General features: G+C 42.1%; 3 protein-coding genes across 6 annotated transcripts; 2 read left to right on the top strand and 1 right to left on the bottom strand.

The window, feature by feature from the left end:
* Nucleotides 1-2,582, top strand: cxcr2 (chemokine (C-X-C motif) receptor 2). The gene is made up of 2 exons (XM_029137845.3): nucleotides 1-322; nucleotides 711-2,582. Exons 1-2 carry the CDS (start codon nucleotides 251-253, stop codon nucleotides 1,746-1,748), a joined length of 1,110 nt encoding a protein of 369 aa, XP_028993678.1. The 5' UTR covers nucleotides 1-250; the 3' UTR covers nucleotides 1,749-2,582.
* A 1,954-nt stretch (nucleotides 2,583-4,536) lies between these two features.
* faima (Fas apoptotic inhibitory molecule a) lies at nucleotides 4,537-8,372 on the top strand. Of its 4 annotated transcripts, none has more exons than XM_029136244.3 (5): nucleotides 4,537-4,687; nucleotides 5,205-5,335; nucleotides 5,413-5,641; nucleotides 6,491-6,540; nucleotides 6,764-8,372. In XM_029136244.3, exons 2-5 carry the CDS (start codon nucleotides 5,222-5,224, stop codon nucleotides 6,911-6,913), a joined length of 543 nt encoding a protein of 180 aa, XP_028992077.1. In that variant the 5' UTR covers nucleotides 4,537-4,687; nucleotides 5,205-5,221; the 3' UTR covers nucleotides 6,914-8,372. The 4 variants fall into 4 exon arrangements, with proteins under 4 accessions (XP_028992077.1, XP_028992079.1, XP_028992078.1 ...); XM_029136246.3 differs by having other exon boundaries at nucleotides 4,559-4,687; nucleotides 5,202-5,335; XM_029136245.3 differs by lacking the exon at nucleotides 4,537-4,687 and adding an exon at nucleotides 4,786-5,117 and having other exon boundaries at nucleotides 5,202-5,335.
* Nucleotides 8,369-17,560, bottom strand: parp9 (poly(ADP-ribose) polymerase family member 9). The gene is made up of 8 exons (XM_029136242.2): nucleotides 17,429-17,560; nucleotides 11,859-12,755; nucleotides 11,490-11,702; nucleotides 11,099-11,323; nucleotides 10,418-10,496; nucleotides 9,537-10,000; nucleotides 9,296-9,455; nucleotides 8,369-9,149 (listed from the first exon to the last, which is right to left on the bottom strand). Exons 2-8 carry the CDS (start codon nucleotides 12,738-12,740, stop codon nucleotides 8,839-8,841), a joined length of 2,334 nt encoding a protein of 777 aa, XP_028992075.1. The 5' UTR covers nucleotides 12,741-12,755; nucleotides 17,429-17,560; the 3' UTR covers nucleotides 8,369-8,838.
* Nucleotides 17,561-17,586: the final 26 nt, after the last annotated feature.

A 17,586-nucleotide genomic window follows, 5' to 3' on the forward strand; every position in this document is an offset into this window, starting at 1 on the left:
CTAAATTTTTGTTCCATGATTCTCACATCCTGCTGTAAGATTAACCAGGGTTGTGGTTTTCAGAAGGAACTACCTGTCTTGACGAGACTTGTTTTTTTTTGATTGACCAACACAGATAACAGCTGTGGTTTCCTACTCTGTTTAAAGTGATACTTTTGCTATTGGAGTTATTGCACTTCTCTGCACCTACTTTAAACAAGACCTGTCGTAAGCAGAGACAACATCGATTGTGACGAGACCTGCAGAGGAGATGGAGATAAAAGTTTTCATTCTTATTGTTTTGTGTTTAGTTCTGACAAGGCAGGAGGAGGAGAACGCATCGGTAGGAACCACTTTTGTCTAATTAGTCAAGTCAGGTCAAGTCAACTTTATTTATAAAGCACTTTTAAAACAGCAGACTGACCAAAGTGCTTAACAATTAAGATAAAATAGAATAAAAGAATGGAAAATTAAAAAAAAGTAGTCACGTTTATAGCTATGGTGTTATTGAGTTGCTTATTTGTAAGGCTAAAGAACAGGTTATATCTTTAGTGGCAGATTTACTGTTATAACACAGTGGTAAATGTGAATCTGCTTGATTTCTTTAAAATCCACACCTACAAGCACATAAAATGATCACATGCATTTTCCTATTAGCAAACATGACATTATACTGTATTTATACTGAATCTGCTGGACGTGAACTTCCAAATATTCTAATTCCGCTGCAGGGAACAGATGAAGACTATTATTCCACGCTGGACTATAACTCGTCTGAACCCTGTGACATCTATGTGCCTGGATTCAGCTCCCTGGGCCTGATGGTCACCTACTTCATCGTGTTTGCCTTCAGCGTGATAGGCAACGCTGTCGTGGTCTACGTGGTTGGCTCCATGACGAAGGGCAGAGCCAGCACGGACGTCTACCTGATGCACCTGGCGCTGGCGGACCTCGTGTTCACGCTCACGCTCCCCTTCTGGGCGGTGGAACATCACTTCGGCTGGATCTTCCCCGGCTTCCTGTGCAAAGCGCTGTCGGGCTTGCAGGAGGCGTCCGTGTACAGCGGGGTCTTCCTGCTGGCCTCCATCAGCGTGGACCGCTACTTCGCCATCGTGCGGGCCACGCGCGTGCTGCCCTCCCACCACCTGCTGGTGACGGTGGTGTGCAGCGTGACGTGGCTGGCGGCCGCGGCCCTGTCTCTGCCCGTGATTATTCAGAGGGAGAGCGCGTACGACGAATACCTGGAGAAAAGCATCTGCTTCGAGAATATGACCGGCGAGAGCCGCGGCCGCTGGCGCGTGGGCATCAGCGTGCTGCGCCACACCGTGGGCTTCTTCCTGCCGCTGGCGGTGATGGCCGTGTGCTACGGCTGGACCGTGGCGACCCTGTTCCACGCGCGCAATCAGCAGAAGCGGAAGGCGATGCGCGTGATCCTGGCGGTGGTGCTGGCCTTCGTGCTGTGCTGGCTGCCGTATAACGTGGCCGTTCTGCTCGACACGCTCAGCCGAGGCGGGGTGTTCGAGATCAAGACGTGCGGCGCTCAGTACGCGCTGGAGGTGGCGCTGGAGGTGACCAAGGTGTTGGCCTTCACGCACTGCGCCGTCAACCCGGTGCTGTACGCGTTCATCGGGGAGAAGTTCCGCAACCAGCTGCTCTCGGCCCTGTTCAGACACGGCCTGATCAGCAAGAGGCTCCGGGTGGCCTTCTCGAAAACCTCCGCCACCAGCGCAGGCAGCCTCCGGTCCAGAAACACCTCTGTCACAATGTAGGGAGGTCACATTATGCGTTACAACACACCAGACAATGAAATATGAATAGAAAAATAGGTTTGCAGCCCCGTATGGTAATGTGTGTGTGTGTGTGTTCTATACGCATAGCTACTAGTTGGACTATTCTTCGAAAATATTTTCACCTCTGTGTTATTTGATGCTGAGAGGTTTAAAATAATAATATAAGTCATTTACTGTAACTGTCAGATGTGGGAAAACAGCTCAGGGACCTTAAAACCCTGTAAAACAGGAGCTGTTAATAGAGTTGATTTAATGGGAAGCCATACTTTCTACTTAATAGAGAGTTTAGTGCTGTTTTTGTACAAAGCTTAAAGGACAAAGATGAGTTTTTTTCAGTTTGTAAATAATGTGGTATTAACGTTTCAGTTTCTTAGGCAGGAAGAGGTGATTACATCAGGTTTCTGTTTCCAAAGCATACTTTTGCTCTGACTATTCATTTTAGTGCCATTAAATGCTATATTTTCCCACAACCTAACCCGTTAAAATCACCCCAGACTGTGATTATTCTGATTCAATCTGTCTGGTTTATTTACCTGAATGTTTACGCTCACATCCAGGGAGTCAATGAGCACGTGTGAGGGCGGAATGAAGACAGAAAAAGAAATGGAGCAAGAGCTGTACAGTATATTGCAAAATCTAATTATGAAAGGGATGTTTTTATAAGTTCCAAATATATTAACGCTCTATTCTATTATTTTCCTCAAACACTATGTTTTCTAAATGATGTAGAGTTTGTGTTCTTAATCTTCTAGGCGTATCTGCACTGCTTATAGTTTGATTTGATGTAACATTTTCAATAAAACCTAAACCTTGTTTGTTTCCTTTTCTTTATGACACTTCATACTTTTCTATTTTATTTAACGCACTTTTAATAGATTAATTAGGTCTATCTCACATTGTCTTTCTGTGATGCTTGAGGGTCTCATTGTCAGGAACCCACATGCACAGACAGACAGGTGGATGACAATGAGTGTTTTAATGACAGGCGAAGGTCGGTACACGGGAGCAATCGGCAGGTACCGGTAAGCAGCAGGTTAAAGGTCTTACAGATCACAGGTCGGCAACGGATCGGTCAGATTCCACAAAGGCTCGGCCACTTACAGGACAATCAAGGTGTTCTAGATAACAGTGGAAGGTGGTGATAAACACAACGATCTGGCAGAGGACTAAGGTGAGTACCTGTGGCTAAATACATAGACTGATTACATGATGGATACAAAATAAAACCCGAGAATAACTAAACTGACTAAAATTTTGACACTCATATCCTGCTAATGGCCAAGGTGACTTTACATCATGTTCTGTTGGAAAATCACCGTCTATCGTCATGTTGTGCTTTTGTTGTTTGCTTCTATTCTGACAGATTTTGATGGGAAAAAATACCCTTAATGGTGTTTGGTCTGAAAACTTGAGCTGGGTGAACTTTTCTTTGACTTGAGGAAGTGCTGTGTTGCTTTTTTCTTTGTAAACTTACATCAGACATGACTCTCACAACAATATCTTTCAAACTGAAAGGTTAGGACAACAGATTGAGAAAGAGAAGTGTAAAAATACATTTGTGCTGTGATGAAATCACCATTCTACTCATTTTTGCACTGTTAAACAGGCCAAGCCAAGTTCAACATGTTAAACAAGCCATGACAAGGAGGAAACATCAAGATGTGTGTTAGATGTTCTATCATATAAAGGCTCATTCTAATGCATTGTGTGGGAAGTAAGTTACATTATAACATTATAACACACATAACTTTAAACAGTTAGTTGGTTTTTAATCCTAAAATGAGCAACATACAAATAAAAGTTTTTATTACTTCCCCTTGTGTGTTTTTTTCAGATTTTTTCAGTTTTATAGCTGGCCTTTATAGTTTTAACCTTTTTCATGATGATGATCATTCGCCGAAAAAACCCTGATGCTCTGAAACTTTGTGGTGAACCACATTGCAACCTGCGCACAAGGTTTGCTGTAACTTCAAAAATGAAACAACACGGCGACTGTAACTCTGTGAGGGATGGCGTTTACTGGTGTTTAAGAAACTTGATGATCGTAATGTATTCGTCAACATTATGAAACACACTTCGTAATATATTCGTCTACATTATGAAACACACTTCGTAATATATTTGTCAACATTATGATACACACTTTGTTCAAAACTGCTGGTTTCTGTTTATTATTTATGAAATGATTTAAAACAACATGGAAATAAGTCAAGCTCGGAATCACAAGAATATTATTTCTTCCAAAATAGTTAATAAAACACTGACTGACTGACTGACTGACTGACTGACTGACTGACTGACTGACTGACTGACTGACTGACTGGGATTCTAGTGCCTATGAGCAGTTTAATATTTTTATTTTCATTTCATATTTAATACTAGGTACATAAGTAATTGCAATACTTTGGTTATCAACCTATAGAACTGCATATTTTTTTTTACAGATTTACAGATTATTTTGTATATTTTGTGTTTGCTAGCACAAACATTAGATTAAATGAAACATTTTTAAACTTCTCATTGGTTTCCGAATGAATATAATTACGATTACCAGCATTTCAGTAGCCTTTCACTGCTCATAAGTAGTAATAATAATAGTAGTTTAGTTCACGCATTTTGTGTTCTGATGTTAAAATGCACAGTTTTACACCAGCCTTTCACTCCGAGGGAGAAAACGGCTACTGGTACACAGTAGCTTCGGTACATTACATGTATTAGCCCTGTGAGGGCAGCGGCGCACACGTTCAGTGTGCTCGTGCCCCTTTAATGACCAGACGTACGCGTAAGCGGATGTTGCCATAGTAACAGCGTAGTCACAGCTCAACAGTCTCCCTTTGCTAACTCTCTGTGAAACTGCGCTAAAGTGTTCCGCCGTTCATTTAACCACGAAGCTGTAGGTTTTGGTTCGGGACTATAAGGTAACGTCGATGTATCCTGACGGATCATAACGCCGATATAACGTTTGAAATGAGTATGTAAACACAGAAGGCATTGTTAGGGATAAGAACTAGCTACAGCGGATGGGGAAAATCACTCCATTTAAAGCAATCCAGTAACGCCAAAGTTTCCGTTTTTGTTTCAAAATAAAATGTTGCTACTCGTGATTGAGTTGCGTGCTATACTTAACATTAGTGTTTATTTTGAAAAGGAATCCGTCATACCGGAAGTTTAATAGGACAAGCAGTGATAACTTTAATAGGTTATCAGCTGTGGTTCCACCACGAGTTAAACAACTCTGCAATTATGAGCTGTTATTTCGGGATATCGAAGCTATATAAAAGTACCAGTGGGAGGATATAGCTAGACCTAAATGTTTTTAACGTGCCTTATAATCCAGCTAACAAACAGGTTAGATAAATAGCGTTTAGCGGTAGCTTCACGTCTACGTTTGCCACGTTTTTATTCCTATTTATGTTTATTGTTTGTGCCCAGCAGAGTAAAAGGAAACCAACATGTCCAGTGATCTTGCCGGTGTGTGGGAGGTGGCACTGAGCGATGGAGTCCACAGAATAGAGTTTGAACATGGGACGACCACCGGAAAGAGGGTCATCTACGTTGATGGGAAGGTAGAAATCACAGTCTGGGCTTCATGTAATACTCTGCAAACGGTTTCTGATTTGACATGAACGGATTGTTCCTTCAGGAGGTGCTCAGGCGCGACTGGATGTTCAAGCTTGTGGGGAAGGAGACCTTCAATGTGGGCAAGTCCGACACCAAGGCGACCATCAACATTGACGCGGTCAGTGGCTTCGCCTACGAGTACACGCTGGAGGTGGACGGGAAGAGCTTGAAGAAGTACATGGAGAACAGATCGAAGGTGACCAGCACCTGGGTGCTCAACCTGGACGGTACTGACTGCAGGGTTGTCCTGGGTAAGACTCTGTGTTCCTGTATTATGTCCTTTTGTATATTCTCCAATCACAGCTGATTTCAACAACATCTGCCAGGTTCTGTACAATTGAACTTACTGCTGGATTTATTTGTTAATTAATTCTCATATGGATGTTTAGCATGGTGCGATTTATAGCCCTTTAGAATCACACACATATTATGTCAGCGCTGACGCTAAGCTCTTAAACTGCTTTTAGTTACACGCCATCCTCAGCCACCTCTGTCATCGGGGCCAGATAATCCTTTCAATTACACCACAGTTGCTGTACCACCTGAAGCTTGTACAACACCAAGGGCATTTTTTTGCAATAGCAAACTATATGTTTTATCAGTTCCATAATCACATTCAGGGGTGGCGAACCCTCCAAAGGACGCCTTCTTGTTTGTTTTCCAGTTTTACCTACACTTACTGTACAGCTAGAAAAACAAACTCTGGCCCTTAAGGACCACGTTTGCTGCTCCTAATCTAGTTATTTTGTCATCAGCCACTGTTTTATACATTTGTGGTCCTAACACTAAATATTAAAATGCATATCATTGGAGGATGAATATTTTATATAGATTTGCCATTTTAGATGTTCTTTTAATCTTACAAAGCCCAGTATATAATTTAAGACACAAAATTTCTATCCAGCCTTTTCTTTAGGCTACTTCAAGTTGATCATCATGCTTTTGACAAAGTCTAAAAAATGCAATCTCTTTTACAAGGGTGACCCTGCAAAGAGTGTGTATTTGTACTTGTATAGCAATGGCTAACTGGCAATAACATTACAAACTTATTTAATTTATCTTGTGTTTAATTCATTCAATATGTCTTTGTTTTGTTTTAGAAAAAGACACCATGGATGTTTGGTGTAATGGACAAAAAATTGAAACTGCTGTAAGTATGATACCTATTTACTGTTCACTGGTTTGAGGTTTGAGAATAAAAAAAAAAATCTTGGTCCACAACTGATATTTTAAGCACCAAACTGGTAGAAATCCTCACATATTCTTGGATTCTGCATCTGTCTGCATTCAGAGCAGCACCAGAGCTGTCCAACTAAAACTTTCTTCAGTTTCTTTGTGCACACTTTTGTTTATGTGCATTTTTTTACCTGCAGGGGGAGTTTGTGGACGACGGCACAGAGACACATTTCACACTCGGACACCACGGCTGCTGTGTGAAGGCTGTGAGCAGCGGGAAGAGGCGTGACGGAATCATACACACGCTGCTCGTGGACGGCACTGAGATAGCCGAATGCACCGAGTGACTGCGTGAGTGCGCTTACACCTGGAGGAGCAGAGAACTAGTTTGTTCATGTGACTCTTCTTATCTGCAACAACGAGGGAGGACGAAGAGTTGAGGAACGTTGTCGGTAGCTGGAGCGAGAGACTGAATGGCAGTTACTTGACCTCCTAAATACTGTTGATACTGTGCAGCTTGTATCAGCCATGTTAGTGAAGATTGTAGGTAATGCAACAGTTATAGACAGGGTCCACAGTCTGGACAGTGTAGAAGACATGTTGCAAGCACATTTCACTCACAAGCATTGTAACCTTACAATAACATCTTTGAGATATGAATGTTTTATGGAAACCTCCTGATTGTCCTCCAGTAGTCAAAAAGGTCAAACCCTGTGCATCATCTTTAGAAGGCCAAGGGTTTTTTTCCACTGATGAAGAATTTAGTTTTTAGTATTTGTCAACCTGAGTGGATTTAATTTGGAGTCTTTTCCTTATGTTTCAGCTTCAGTTTCCTACTGTAGCTTTAGGTCTGGTGTGGTAAGACTGTGTCATATTTATATCTGTCAGTCTGGCACAACTTAGATAACTATAGAGATGTATTGCACCATTTATCATATTGTTTAAAACCGACACCTTCTTTACAAAGAATGTCAGCTCAATAAGTCCCACTTGGTTTTCTTGCTAATCATGCATTGTTGTTTTTCACTATAGCCAACTAGGACCAAATGTCAGGATACAGAAATGGTCTTTAAATGCAGCATCATTCCAGTGTGCACTGCTCAGGCGTGATCTTCACATTGTGATATGCTGATGTGTTTGTGTGGTACAATATGTAATTAGCTTTTAGAAAACTGCTGTAGCTGTGCCAAAACATCTTACTGTGCATTGTGTTCAATGCAACAACTGTAACGGCTTCATAGACGATCAGTCAGATGTGACTTTATATCCATTTATGGATCATACACTGTATCACTTCCTGATGTACACATTCCAGAGACACCCTGTTGTCCTGATGTGATGTCAAATTGTTGTTCTCCTCATAAACAATTGTAACCTTAACAAACAAAAAGTTATTTTTAGTTATTGTGGTAAAATTCACATACATTTCTACTAATAGAAACATTTGAGCTATTAGTTGGAATTGATTGTAAATCATACAGAACGTACGTTACGTTTTTCTCTATCTTTAAACTTGTATATCTGATGTCCAAGACAATGTGATATACTTAATAACCTGTGATAACTGAACGGTTGAATCATTAAGATTAACAACCTAAATCCTTTGTTTTATTTATCATTGTATATCACATTTATTCTTACAGTAATTTGTAAAATGTCAGCTGTATTTAAATTCAATTAAAACATACAACGATCAGGTTTAACGAGATGTTTTACTGTATGTTATGGTGGTTATAATATAAAAATGTTAACTAGGACTCAATTGAAAATGCCTAGATTCTTACAATAAAAAACACAATGAATCAACTTTTTTCGCATAGTTTTATTTAAACTCTTGTGTCATTTTGTCATTGATGGTTTCCACAACTTCATGACAAGTAGAAAAGAAATATATGCTGAACAAAAACATGTATCTTTTACATTCAGGTGTTTTTATAGGTATCCTCAAAACAAAACCAAATCACTTATGTCAGCAAACAATTAACAGTGAATCTAATTGCTGTAGTGAGATACTGTATTATGTGGTGTCACTAAACATACTGATAGTTCTGTTACAGGAGACCAGTCAATTCTTCAGGTCTTTACATATGAAGGATTTGCAGTGTTATAGTAAAAAATAAAAATTCGAAATAATGATTTTTACAAGCTGCAGTTTTGCAAAATATAGCTTCATCTGACAAGCAAAATTACTCTGTGAACATATAATGAAAACAGCCATAATTTTCTGCTAATTTGTACAGTATTTTGCATCACTTTAGCTTTTTTGTATGAATCACATCAAGTCAGCCCGCATAGGAAACAAGATGTCATTCTTCTCCATCTTGCATGTGAAAATGTGCTTGGGCAGAGCCTGGTAAGTACTAAATATGACAGTAACATCATCTCCGTGTACACTGTCGTACAGAGACTGGGGATCACTTTCTAAGGCAGGTGGTAGAATGAGACCTGGTTTACCGCGGGTGGAGTCTCCCCTCAGAACCTCAGCCTCCACGAAGTAGAGGTACACCTCGTTTTGTTTCTTCCATAATTTCATGGCTGCATCGACTTTGTGGGCAAAGTAGATTCCTTCTCCAAGTTTTGGGTCTGTAAACAACATGTTTAAGGTAAATAATTTTTTTGCTTTTTAGTCTTCTTTCTACACTAAATATTTTGTATCTATGCAAAATGCTGTAATTCCAACTAAAATATCACACTAAGATTACACTGTTACACAATCAAATGCCTCTTACCTTCAGGTGGTGCACACTCAGCATGGAATCCAACATCACAGACCATCTCACAGAACTGGGCTGGTACACGCTGAATCATTATTTTAGGTTTGGGGCACTTGATCTGTTTTTTCTTGAGCTCAAACAGCTTCTCTAGTGCAGGGTTCTTTACTCGTTCAATCTAATTAGAAAAATCTCTGTTAATAAAAATCATTATTAACAGTAATGACAAAAAGACAGTAAACACTTGCACACACTGTACCTTCACCACCTGCAGCCCGTTTTTCTTGAAGTCACGCAGCACATCTGTAAACACTGTGTTTTTAAAGCTTGTCTCCTCTCTTTGATGGAAAATCTTGTCAGTGGACAGCGTTTGAAACATTCTCCTTTCCTCACTTATGAACTCCTTCTGCACGTGGCAGAGCATTGCTTCTACCTGCAACGCAGCAACAACTACATCTTCTTGTTTATGCCCCTTTACAGTTATACTCGCACGGCCTTTTGCAAAGGACTCCTGGACAGAGACTCCATTTTGGCTGAGACGTGACAGCCGGTTGTATGCTTGTTCATCAAAGTGCTGGATGAAGTTGTTGTAAATAGGAACTTGGTGACAAGGTTCGAAGAGAAGGTTCCTTAACCATTGTGTGGCCTCACGTGCTGCTTCATCTGAGCGGGCAATAAGGCCAATCTTGGGAATTGGGGGCCTGACGTCATCTTTCTCATATGCTAGAAAATAAAACATAAAGGCAATTATCACTTCTCATATTATTTTTTTTTTTATCATAAACACATACAAACCCTTTCAAACAACTGTAAATCTAAGGACTAATGATATAAAAATTAACTTAAACAAGTGAAGGCAAATACAAGTGGCAAGGCAACATTATGCTAAAGAAATCAATGAAAGACCAACTAATGCTTGACTAAAAAGCACAAAACCTTTGGTGTCACAGGCTTGACCATCTCATATTTATTACTTAGTTAAACATCTTTGAACGAGCAATGAATCCTGCAATAGTTTTAGAGAGGACTGTAAATCCATACTATGATGTTAATTTTCACATTAGTTATTCATAACTAACTGACTGCCTAGAAAAAAAAATGTTTGGGGTTAAGATTTATTCATTTGATAACACAACCAACCATCAGATTTGTTGTTACTATGTGCAAAGCTGTACTGAGCAGTTTGGTGCTGAAGATATTTCATCTGTGTCTCAAAAGCCTAGAAAAAACAACAAAAAAAAAAAGGTTCATCAACATGTATTTTCTCTGTGCAAGACAAACACCCTAATCATACATCAAAACTTTTCTTGTATTAAAAAGGTTTTGCCAAATGAAACAGTCAACACACCACATGTAACATCGTTTACTCCTGTAACTATGATGTAGTAGTTGATTTCAGTATTTTCCAATTTCAGGTATAGATGAAAATTGCTTTTAAATGTCTCCATGTCACACATTTTACAACTGAATGTTCATTTTTTTCTGATTTTTAATTCAGGAAAACTATTAATAATTTAGTTGAATAAATGTCCCAAAACTAATGCACAAAACTCCCAAGCTGATTCAGATTAATCAGAAACACCCAATGTGGCAAATATGTAACATTACAGACACTAGTAGGTGTCAATTCATATTTTTCAGAAATGTGTTTTACATGGTCCATTTAGTTGATTTCATATCATTTTAATCAAGCAGAAAAGGCCCTGTGTTCTATAAATAGATTTATTGTAATAATATAGCTTGATTGGTTAGTCAATGTTGACCTTGGGTTGAAGACACCATGCTGATAACAGACGAGTACAAAAACGGTTCGCATACAACCTCATATGTGCCGGCATCAGAGGGATAGATCACAAAATTGACTGCAATCTCTTCGTGGCTCCCCTGGCTGAAGTCGACCACCGCTTTGAACATATTCAAGGCAACATCTTTCTTGCCCAACCCAAGGTGGCCAGTGCCGATGGCAGGAAAGGAGATTGACGTATGCCTGTTAAAAACGGCTCTTTTTAAACACTCCAAAACCGATACATAGAGGATGTGTAATGCCTGTGAATTAAAAAAGTTGCTTTTATTTGGCAGTTTTCATTATTACACAGTATTTGACCTATATAATGTAGTTTATTGGGAGTTTTGAATAATTCAACCTCCAGCTGTAGTCTCAACCCCCCTGTACGTTAACTTTCATTATCATTACTAACAAGTCATACAGTACCTTCTGCTGAGGGATCTTCATATCAGAGCAACAGGTATGATACACCTCCAAACACTGAAGATTGCAGCCACTCGTGGTAATGATACATCCAATTGGAAAGCGTTTAGGTATTTCTCTTTGCATTTTGCCACCAGCTTTCGTAAATAAAGCCTTGGAGATTGCACCAAACTTCAAGTCTCCATCAGGTGATATCGTGTTTACAATCACATTTGTCTAAAACAATGAAAAAACAGTATGGTAAATAAACATGTCAGAACAAGTTAATATTTTGTCATCCTCAGATAAACTTTTCACACAACCCCCCACTTATAGTAAAATTCAGAACTAAGCCAGTCTTTTATAAACTCTTGACATACTATACATTCTTACCTGCTGTTCCTCAATGTGACCCTTCATCAGTGTGAGAAGGACATTTCTAATCTGTACAGTAAGAGCTGAGCTTTTAGCAGAATGTTTTCTGCCGCCTCCTGCTGCCTGACTGTATGACGGGGACATTTGGGGGGTTAGTATCTGACGGCAGGCTCTCTCCATTTCCCTGACTGTAGGCTCATCATGGTTCACAAGCATGATCTCCAGAACGTGTCCTCTAGTGAGCTGACGTTCACAGTAGTCCTTCACAGCTGACACGATGGTCATTGCACACTGGTCCAGGGGGTAGTTGAACAGTCCAGAGCTTATAGCAGGAATAGCAACAGTCTTAATACTGCATTGCTTAACTATGTCAAGAATGCTCCAGATGGTCTTCCTTAACAAGGGTTCAGCCTTCGCAACATCAGAGAAACGGGAGGACAGTTGTGGACCCACAGCATGAATTATCTTCTTGCAGGGTAGTGACCCAGCATCACTCAGGGTTGCAAGTCCTGTTGATAAGTCTCCATTTGATTTGATGTAATCATCACTATCTTGCTGAATTTGAGGGCCGCCTGCCTCAGAGAGAGCTTGAGCAAGACCACCATAATGCTGGAGCTGGCTATTGGCTGCATTCACAACGGCGTCCACCTTAAAATCTGTGAGATCAGCCCTCCACACAGACACCCTAACCCCTCCAGTCAGGTCAACTGAAAACCTTTTCTCCTCGACAACAAGTGGCTTTTTCTGACGTCCACTGCTTGAACTACTGTCAAAAGACACTCCATCAAAGGTGGCAACACATCCAAATTTGCTGTAAAGAGCATCACCCAGAGCGGGTCCACATTGTCTCACAATGTTAAGTGCAGGTCCATCAAGAGGGAGCTCAAACCAGCTTTCCATGGTTCCTAAACAGAGCTAAGGAAAAAATCTTACATTAACACACTTGGCATTCAGAGGTGTCACACCACAAAACATCATAAATATGATTCTGAAACAAAACAGGTTTGATTTAGCTTATAACTGTCAAATTTGGCATTAGGTATTCAGAGCAATAAATCAGAAGTCATCATCATAAATCAAAGACAAACTTTGTCTTTGCGTGTTAGTAAAGATTTGATTACAGAATGTGCAAACACTGTGTTCAAGAGCTAAACAGTACCTGCAGCAAAGGTGTGAACAATTGACTCACAATTAGTTTAATTATGCTCACTGGATAGCTCAATCGGTAAAAGTCGCAAGACTTGTATACGGGTGGTCCCCGGTTCGAATCCCCGTTAGGGCGCATAGGCATCCAGTGTGGGTCCTTGGGCAAGACCCTTCAAGCTACCGCCTACCTCATATCATGAGAGACAATGAACCACATGAGATACCGGCTCAGACGTCGCCCGGTCTAACAAGGTCTGCGTCAGGTGTTGGGGAACCAGAGCACCTTGGCGAGAAGTGGGCTACTGGAACAAGAAAGAAATGGCTGAGATGCGAGAACAGAGAACTGTTGGAATGCTACTACTCAAGTAACCCTAGTCAGAGGGGTTACATGCAAAGAATGTGTGGTGAATGGGAACGGAGAAACCCACATTCAAGGCTGACGGCGAAGCAACTAGTAGCTCAGTGTTCCAACATCCACAAACGGCAACTGCTATCACAACTTGAGATTGACGAGATACAACACAAATGCTACGGCAAGGGGGAGCCAGGACGCCAGGTCAGAGGGGAGGTTTCACCATCTCCCCAACCGGAAATTGGGTACGAAGCCCCAATGAGCACAGATACGAACAGGCAACCCCGAACCCCACTACAACGGCTAAGTGAAGTACCATCAGAAAGTCTCATGGAAGATGTGAATGCAGCATTGAGAGCGATCCCTACCACAACAATCACGGAAACCAATGAGCTGGTATACGCCTCAGCATCAGTGATCCTAGAGGTGCTTGGCTATAAGAGCAACCATGGGAGCCATGAGAAACAATACCCACCATGGAAACGAAGGTTGGAGGCAAAAATCAAGGCAGCTCGGAGGGAAGTGAGCCAAATGACAGAGGCCCAGAGAGGTGCAATGAGAAGACTGATGCCCAAGAGGTACAGCCAGATGACCATACCTGAAGCACTCGAAACTGCCAAGCAAAGGCTACAAGCCTTGGCCAGCCGCCTAAAGAGATACACCAGAGACAACGAAGCCAGACGAATAAACCGGCTGTTCGCAACACAACCTGCGAAAGTGTACTCTCAATGGCAGGGTAATAACAACAGAGCAGACCCACCAAGGCTGGAAACTGAACAGTACTGGAAAGGCATATGGGAGAGGGAGGCATCACACAACAGTGATGCACAGTGGCTGGTGGATCTGAGGGAAGACCACAGCAACCTCCCTGAACAGAATCCAGTGACTATCACAGTGGCAGACATCCAACAAAGAGTCTCAGGTATGAAAAACTGGACAGCACCCGGCCCTGACATGATCCACACCTACTGGCTAAAGAAGCTCACTGCAATCCATGAGCGCCTGGCAGCACAAATGAACCAGCTGCTAAGGGATGGGACTCACCCTGAATGGCTAACCGAAGGGCGAACGATCCTGATAATGAAGGATCCCTCAAAGGGTGCAGTCCCATCCAACTACCGGCCAATAACCTGCCTCTCCACAACATGGAAGCTCATGTCAGGCATCATCGCAGCTAAGATAAGTGGGCACATGGGTCAATACATGAGCGAAGCACAGAAGGGCATTAGTAAGGATACCAGAGGAGCCAAACACCAACTCCTGGTTGACAGAACAGTCGCCCAAGACTGCAGAGTGCGACACACCAACCTGTGCACAGCCTGGATCGACTACAAGAAAGCCTATGACTCAATGCCACACACATGGATCATTGAATGCTTGGAGCTGTACAACATCAACAGAACTCTAAGGGCCTTCATTGCAAACTCAATGAGGTTGTGGAGAACCACCCTTGAAGCCAATGGGAAGCCACTTGCCCAAGTATCCATCAAATGTGGCATATACCAAGGAGATGCACTGTCCCCACTGCTGTTCTGCATAGGTCTGAACCCCCTCAGCCAAATAATAAACAAGACTGGCTATGGATACCGACTCCGGAACGGGGCCACCATAAGTCACCTCCTCTACATGGATGACATCAAGCTGTACGCCAAGAGTGAGCGAGACATCGACTCACTGATCCACACCACCAGGATCTACAGCTCGGACATTGGGATGTCATTCGGACTCGAGAAATGTGGGAGGATGGTGACAAAGAGAGGCAAGGTAATCCACACAGAAGGGGTCTCACTCCCAGAAGGAACAATAGCAGACATTGAGGACAGTTACAAGTACCTTGGAATACCACAGGCAAATGGCAACCTTGAACAGGCAACAAGGAATGCGGCAACAGCCAAATACCTCCAACGAGTAAGGCAAGTCCTAAGAAGCCAGCTCAATGGCAAGAACAAATCCCGGGCAATAAACAGCTACGCTCTGCCAGTGATCAGATACCCTGCGGGAATAATAAGGTGGCCAAAGGAAGAGATACAGACCACAGATGTTAAGACACGAAAGCTCCTCACCATGCATGGAGGGTTCCACCCCAAATCCAGCACCCTGAGACTGTACGCTAGCCGCAAGGAAGGAGGCCGAGGACTAGTGAGCGTGAGAGCCACTATCCAGGATGAAACATCCAAGATCCATAAGTACATCAAGGATAAGGCCCCGACAGATGACGTGCTGAGTGAATGTCTCAGGCAGTGGAGAACAGAGGATGAGATGCTGGAAGAGGGACCATCATGGGAGGACAAGCCCTTACACGGGATGTACCACCGGAACATAACTGAAGTGGCTGATCTCAACAAATCCTACCAATGGCTTGAAAGGGCTGGGCTGAAGGACAGCACAGAGGCACTCATCCTGGCCGCACAGGAGCAGGCCCTGAGCACCAGAGCCATAGAGGCCCAGATCTACCACACCAGACAAGACCCAAGGTGTAGACTGTGCAAAGAGGCCCCTGAGACGATCCAGCACATAACTGCAGGGTGTAAGATGCTGGCAGGGAAAGCATACATGGAACGCCATAACCAAGTGGCTGGCATAGTATACAGGAACATCTGTGCAGAGTATGGACTGGAAACCCCAAGGTCAAAGTGGGAAACACCTCCCAAGGTGGTAGAGAACGAGCGAGCCAAGATCCTGTGGGACTTCCAGATCCAGACTGACAGAATGGTAATGGCGAACCAACCAGACATTGTGGTGGTGGACAAAGAACAGAGGAAAGCCGTAGTGGTGGATGTGGCAATACCAAGCGATGGCAACATCAGGAAAAAGGAACATGAGAAACTAGAGAAATACCAAGGGCTCAGAGAAGAACTGGAGAAGGCTTGGAAGGTGAAGGCCACAGTGGTGCCTGTGGTGATTGGAGCACTGGGGGCAGTGACCCCCAAACTGGAGGAGTGGCTACAACAGATCCCTGGAATAACATCCGACATCTCAGTCCAGAAAAGTGCAGTCCTAGGAACAGCAAGAATACTGCGCAGAACCCTCAAGCTTCCTGGCCTCTGGTAGAGGACCCGAGCTTGGAAAGTGGATGAGACCACCCACGTGGGGTGAGAAGGGAGTTTTTTATATATATATATATATATATATATATATATATATATATATATATATATATATATATATATATATATATATATTTTTTTTTTGTCATTGGAAAAAGGTAAATGACTTAGGTTTTCTGTTGATTATAGTAGATCACAGGTGGTTTTGGGCATGCGCAGACTGAACGAAAACGCAGTCACTCTTTTCCAAACTGATTCTTACTGCAGCTTTGAGAAGAACAGCGACATCTGGTGGCCACAAACCATTTAAGCAGTTTTATTGGTGACGGTAGAACTAATGTCAACTCGTGTATTTGCGCTTTCAATTTTTAATGGGAAATAACATCATCTAGTCATTTAACATAGAAATTGCTTGGTGAGGACACAACTAATTTTAATGTTGGTTTAATAATTAAAATGGAAAAAATGAAAAGGAAGGAAAAGGTCATGGACCTGCAAGTGAAGGCATCTCGTATAATTCGTATTAATACAACATGCTTTAATTAAGAGCGACTTCACTGTCTGCACTGTCTCTATTGGGCAGCCGAGAGCGCGCTACTGTTCACTATGCGCATTGCGCATGCGCAAACAAAAAGAAAGCGTCTTCGTCTGGATTTGAGTATCAAAATAAGCAATTTTTCACAAAACGTGGAAAAATACTGCCATGTTGTGCAATACCAGATGGCAACACAGTGATGGTGTTTTGTTTGTGTTAATCTGTTTCCAGATTATCCTTGAGCACATTCAGCATATTCAGGAACAGACCGAAAATGTTTCACTTCAAAGGTTACTCTTACTGCAGTTTAGTTTGTTCGTGGATTTATTTACCCGCCATTTGCTACATACTTACTGTTCATTAGAACTAGGTGACGCAATATGTGCACGCGACACCAATCCAAGTTAGCTTAATTTAACAACACAAAACCATGGTACTCGGAGCGTGTCGACGCTGGTAATAATTTAAATAAACAATGCGCATTTAAAGTTTGTGCTGAAATACTTACCGACTTTCTGCTGGAAAGTACCGAGTAGACAGAAAGTGAAAGCGCATGGACGGGTTATAACGTCGACGTTTCTTTCCTGTGACCACCGACGTTGTGCCCAACACTTCACGGACACAATCGACGACGACGCATCTGGAAAAAAACAAACCAAATCACCG

The sequence above is a fragment of the Betta splendens genome, chromosome 21 (assembly GCF_900634795.4).
Source record: "Betta splendens chromosome 21, fBetSpl5.4, whole genome shotgun sequence".
NCBI classification, from domain to species: Eukaryota; Metazoa; Chordata; class Actinopteri; order Anabantiformes; family Osphronemidae; genus Betta; species Betta splendens.